Source organism: Hordeum vulgare, chromosome 6H, assembly GCF_904849725.1.
Source record: "Hordeum vulgare subsp. vulgare chromosome 6H, MorexV3_pseudomolecules_assembly, whole genome shotgun sequence".
Taxonomy (NCBI): Eukaryota; Viridiplantae; Streptophyta; class Magnoliopsida; order Poales; family Poaceae; genus Hordeum; species Hordeum vulgare.
In genome coordinates, this window is record NC_058523.1 from 358,205,068 (window position 1) to 358,210,890 (window position 5,823).

The 5,823-nt window shown below is 41.3% G+C and overlaps 1 protein-coding gene across 3 annotated transcripts; it reads left to right on the forward strand.

Moving 5' to 3' along the window:
* Positions 1 to 538: 538 nt before the first annotated feature.
* LOC123404388 lies at positions 539 to 4,934 on the forward strand. Of its 3 annotated transcripts, none has more exons than XR_006611769.1 (5): positions 539 to 646; positions 724 to 1,047; positions 1,861 to 2,034; positions 2,243 to 2,348; positions 4,369 to 4,934. XR_006611769.1 is itself a non-coding variant. In XM_045098309.1 (5 exons), exons 2-5 carry the CDS (start codon positions 978 to 980, stop codon positions 4,747 to 4,749), a joined length of 366 nt encoding a protein of 121 aa, XP_044954244.1. In that variant the 5' UTR covers positions 542 to 646; positions 724 to 977; the 3' UTR covers positions 4,750 to 4,777. The 3 variants fall into 3 exon arrangements, 2 of the variants coding, with proteins under 2 accessions (XP_044954244.1, XP_044954243.1); XM_045098309.1 differs by having other exon boundaries at positions 542 to 646; positions 4,734 to 4,777; XM_045098308.1 differs by having other exon boundaries at positions 544 to 646; positions 4,750 to 4,934.
* Positions 4,935 to 5,823: the final 889 nt, after the last annotated feature.

Below are 5,823 nucleotides of genomic sequence, written 5' to 3' on the forward strand. Positions count from 1 at the left end.
AGATCGTCATAACTTTTACGACGATTATATAAATGTCGTAACATGTTCTAACTATGTTGACATGTCACTCGTGGGTCCATTCTATTGGAGTTCAGTTTTGCAATAAATATTTGGTAGGTTCTTCACAAAAAACCAAATTTTACCACTCGAAAAATAACTAAAAATAGGTAGAAAGCTCAGAAATGCATACAAATTGGTCCTCATCCGTTAAATGTGGTCTAACTTTAGTGAAAATTTGTGTGGTGCCCTTTTGAAAAACATTTCTGATAGGTGCTTCAAAAAATTCCTTTATTTTTAGTATTTGAAAACTATTTTAAATCACTAATTTTTGAACCAATCAGAACCCTTCCCACGGATCGATGACATGGCGTCCATCCATCCATCCATCTATCTATAGAAAAAAACTAAAAAAATATAACCCCACCCGCAGCCTTCCGTAGCTCAGATCCCCCATCCCACCCTTCCTCCCTCGTCCCCATCTCCTGGTCGCCGCCGCCACCTCCTTCCCGTCCCCGCCCCCCTCCCGATCCCCACCTCCTCACCAATCCCTGAGCCCCTCGTCTCCGGCGGCGGCATCCATGGTGAAGGGACGCACGGGGCAACACATGAGGCTCTACGTCCGACGCAGCATCCTCGGCTTCAAGAGGTTAGCAGCCCCTCCCTCTCGCCGGATCTAGCCGTTCATTTCATGGTTGCGCGTTGACGGCGGCATTGATTCTGCAGGTCCAAGTCCAACCAGTACGAGAACACGTCGCTGATGCAACCACTGCCGGCGCCCCCAGCCCTCTCCTCCTCTCCTCTCCTTCTCTCCCGAGTCGCCGAGTCCAACCTCCACAGATTTCACTCCGCGCGCCCGGAACCCTAGCCCGTGGCCGTGGCGACCAGGCTCTGGATCCGCATCATCGGATGCGCCGGCGACGAGGCCAGGAGGCTGATGATGGGCCGGTGGGCTGCCGGCGACGGATCTGCATCTCCAGATGCGTCGGCGACCAGGCTCTGGATCCGCATCCGCTGCCCTCCACTCTTTCCACTCCTCGAGGCTATGTGGTAAGTTCAACGTGATTATCTGACTAATTTGAGCCCGGTGGTCCTATCAATCCGGTTTTTTGCTTCCCTGTCAATTTTTGTTGTTCATCTGTGGTGTTGAGGATTCACGTGATTTTTTCGTTACGCATCCCAAACAATCCGAGTGCTATTATTTGTGGCATTGACGGCAATGTTTACAGATGCGACTGAACTCGATTTATGCAAATAACTGTAACAAAGGCAGATGCAAAAGCCACATGTGCATATCCCTAATGCAAAAGATTGCCTGCCATTGGGCGCTTCGTGGCTAAGGTTACAACACTGCAGGTCCATGGACAATGCACGGCTGGCTTTGGGCTTTGGCAGAGTCAAGGGATCTTCATTCTGACTTGTTCAACCATATCTGTGTAGTATAGTACTGTTTTGTTTATTACTCATACGAGTAAAATAAGAATGGCAGAATACTTGGTATTGACGAATGAAAACTAAAAGCTTAGTTTGGAAGTATGTCGATTGCACATTATCTTTCTGTATGATATCCTACCTGATGATGATTTTTCTCATGTCCTGTTGGCAAGCATGGGCTGTTTATTTGTCAAAGAAATCCAACAACCTGATTAATTCTGACTGGGTCTTGTTTGGAAGCAGAGAACAGAATTCTGTATCTTTCAGTGGTAGAGATTTCCTGCACAAATGCCACTCGAATAGTTCGACATCGATTTGTCATGAACACGTTCAGTGTCGGGGTTCTTCAGGCATCAACTGCAAGCAATAAATCACTACCATAACTACAGTCGTCCTTTGATATCTTCTGATAACTGACCATAATTACAGTTACTCGCCAACGTGCGTGTGGCCCTTCTCGTGAATCGGCCGCCGCTGGCTCAAGGAAGATGACGCCGCCGCCGCCCAGTCTTCACCCACTCCGCCGGCCGACACGGTGGACGCGTGGTACCGCGCGCTCGAGTGCGGCGACTTCTGGTTCCTGCCCAGGTGTACAACCGCAAGGTAGTTAACTACAGTTATCTTTGCTCAGCTCTAAATTAAAGTTTGACCGACATTAGATAAGCACAGCTCGCTTCGCTGATGTTTGTTTCCTGCAAAAAGCTCGCTTTGTTTAATGGCGGGATAATCTTCTCTGTTGTGTTTAGCAGGACGGGATATTTTCATCTTGCTTCCAATGCGTTGATTGATGGTGTGTTGTGAACTGTGATAGGTACCCTCCCCACGGCTGGAAGCTGGCCAAGGAGGAGGAGAGGCGTGCAATATTATTCTTCACCTTCAATATCTATTGCACGGACTGATATTTTGAATGTGTCAATGTAAGCAGCTGTTAATCGACCATGTATTTTTTCAACTGAACCGAAGCTTTAGCTAGTTTATTTTTGGATGCAACTCTATATTAGTGAGTACCTGCAATAACAATAGAAATTCATTCAAACCATTAGTTGATTGCTTCGTTGGGAATTTCCAGTGAAAAATATAAGCTTCATAGAAACTTTATATTGCTAATAATGCCTAAGTTGAAACATGCCCGATAAGAAAAAACGTATATTATGCCCTATTCCAGTAGGCGTCTGAAAATCTAAAACCAATTAACATCTTGATATAAATTCATCACCCTAAAAGAGAGACTGAACATCTGACTATTTAAGGCATGTTTCAGGAATGTAAGTACTAGAAACATATACTGTGTGTCTCTAATAAAAAAAGAGCAATACCATGACTTATTGACATATATATTTATTTCTTTCTAAACGCTCTTATCTTGATATAAATTCTTGTAGGTTCCAACTTTGTTTCGTCAAAGACTAGTATTACTCAAGTAGAACACTCGTGAACCATTGTACTAGTTCGAGTCCCATAGTTGTCAGTATAAAAAGATGTTTTAAAGTTTCAAACTATTAAAATCTTGGGGTGCTTGGGGGTGATTTAGTAGTAGATACGGAATCCTGGGCAAATGACAGGGAAAATTTATTGTGTTGAACAACCATCTCTTGAGCGCATTGGAACAAGAGTAAATTGTTCAACTAAAACTGCTGACAAAAAATCACTGTAACATCAGTAGTAGAATATGCTGTAGTGATTTGGGCCAAGCTCTTTGGTTGAGTAGGAAAATCTAACTAAAGCCATCCCTTCTTTTTTGAAAGTAACTAAAACCATTCCTTGTGCAAACAAGCTTTGGTGAATCATAATAAGTTAGCACTCGTGTTTACAAGGCAGTGCATACACCACAATTGTATTGGCCCCCCGCAAAATCAACAATATGCAAATAAGATATTACTATTTAATATTCATACCAACACATGCCGTGTTAGAATGTACTCTGTAAACAAATATAGGAGCATTTAGATCACCACTTTAGCGATCTAAACGCTCTTATATTTTTTTACGGAGGGAGTATGTGATTGTGTATAACATAGTTGATGTGGAGACATAGGGAAGTGCAAAAGAAAAGTGTGCATCCATTGTTTCTTTATCTAAGGTCCACAGCAGCACAGGTACTCTGCTAGTATTTTATCTATTTACAGTTCAAACAGGTCGTAATTAAATATGTCATTTCATATAGAGTGTAAGATTAAAATGCCGATGAGAAATACTAGAACAGAATACCCTTACTAAGAAGCTGAATAAGCCTAATGGCATCCAACTTTCAGAGATTGTGGGACTAACCTTGAAGCAATTCTAACATTATATTCCATCCTGGGGTGATAGAACCGAGTGAGACCCCAATCAATAAGACGAAGCTAGCGTTTCTCATGATCAATCATGATATTGTGGGGCTTGACATCTCGATGCATGATACCCCGTGAGTGAGAAAATCTAGTGCCTACACAAACACCTAGAAAAAGTTAAAAGACCATCAAATTAAATGCTTGTTCAGTATGTTGCATCCAGTGTTGGCCACTGAAATAGTGCAAACTTCAGCAAACAGATTTGCTTCACAGAACTGTGCCAGTGACATACTGATATGTTTGAATATTGCAAAATAGGTTGTAATATTGTAGGTCGTGTATAACGACCCATGAGATTCTACCAACCCAAACAAAATCAAAGGAAAGAAGCCAAGTATTCTATTTACTACCAATCAGTGTATTCTGTAGAAAGAGATGTCACTCTTGGCCCATAGAAAACAGTAGTAGTATTTTTTGAAATACAGCTACAGAACAAGGGGAGGAAGGCATCAACTATGAAATCCCACTACAGATAAAAAGAATATCATGTATTGGGAAAACATGATTAGACCGAAACAAGCCACAATACTTTACAGTTTTTGTATTGTGCAATATTAATATTAGACCACAAGCCACAATACTCTACAGCTCATTGGCCCATGAACAGGTGACAAGGAGGCGGGTGTGATGTGTACAGGGCCCTCACCCACAAGGAGCCCTTCACCAAAATCATAGTGTCAAATTACGACTGCATCTTAAATAACTTGTTGTGCATAGTGTCAAAATATTCATGTGATCCCAAACCTATTTTGATTTGAACTTGGCCTATGTTTATGCCCAGTTTCTGTTAATTATCTTGAATGGTGTGGTACCGTGTCTATGCACGCACAACTTCCTCCCACAAAAAAAACTAAGTGCATGTCTCTCTCACTTTCGTTCGCATTTCTTTTAACATCATCTTCAGAATGAACACAAATCTTTTTATTTCTAATATTTTTTATATTTATTTCCTTTTCATTGATTCATGTGCAGTGTAATGTTCTTGTAGGATGACAAGTTGTCGCATCTCGAGCATGTCTCATAGGAGAGTGGAATGAAGTCCATTGTACTGTCGGGATAGTAGTAGATGTGCCATTGTTCTATTGTGAAATTATGTCTGTCCTTGCTATCCTCTGTAAGGAAATGTATTCATGAGATGAGTTATTGTATTATGTAAACCTGGCAGATGTATTATGTGATGTTATGTGAAGGATGATTTTAATTCAATTTGGAGTTTTCTTGATTTGAATATGAAATAGTGTTGGATTTAATATTGGACAAATAATTGAGTTGAAAAGGCCCAACAAATAGAAATGAAACCAAGTTTTGGAACAAAAAGTTGCTGAATTCAAAAATGAAAGAAGGCCAAAACTAAAATTGGAACAAATGTATTTGGGCATTAATAGGCCATGGCCCAAATTATAATGATAAAAAAATTCGAAAAAAATACTAAAGTGGTTGTAAATAGGCCAAGGCCCAAAAAGAAGCCCAATAAGAAAAAGCCCAAAAAATAAAACTAGCCCATGTGATCAATTGAAATGGGTTGGGCTGATTTCAACCATGACGTTTTGATTTCGTCGTAATTTTGCCACGTAGGACTGAGTTTCATTGCCAACGATGATTTAGGATCGTCGTAAAGGTTACGACAATCTAGGAATCGTCGTAAAAGTTACGACGATTTTGATCAAAACGTCGCTGCTGTTCATTTGTGACGCTCCGTTTTCGACGCTTGGTTTTTCGTCGTGAGATCGTCGTAAATGAAAAACCGTGACGATGTAGCGACGAAAAAATAGCGTCGTGTATTAGCATATTCCTTGTAGTGCTCTCAGTAACCTTTCCAGACAGACTAACAAGGGATACAACGCATGCACACACTGTTTAGATAACACCGACAATATATATTTGGACAAATGCAGGAAGAATGTGTACATGGGGCATCGTCGATTTCTTCCAACCAACCATCAATGTCGAAAGAAAGGAAAGCATTTCAAAGGTGAGGCAGATCACCGGAAGAAGCCGGCCCTCCGTATTGGTGATCATTGAGTTACAAGTAATCTTTGGAAAGGGTCCTGGCGGACTATCT

Coding starts and splice junctions, on each gene's coding strand:
- LOC123404388 (XM_045098308.1), top strand. CDS start 978: ATGCGTCGGCGACCAGGCTCTGGATCCGCATCCGCTGCCCTCCACTCT. Junction 2,035..2,242: donor CCCAGGTGTACAACCGCAAG/GTAGTTAACTAC, acceptor GAACTGTGATAG/GTACCCTCCCCACGGCTGGA. Junction 2,349..4,749: donor GATATTTTGAATGTGTCAAT/GTAAGCAGCTGT, acceptor ATGTTCTTGTAG/GATGACAAGTTGTCGCATCT.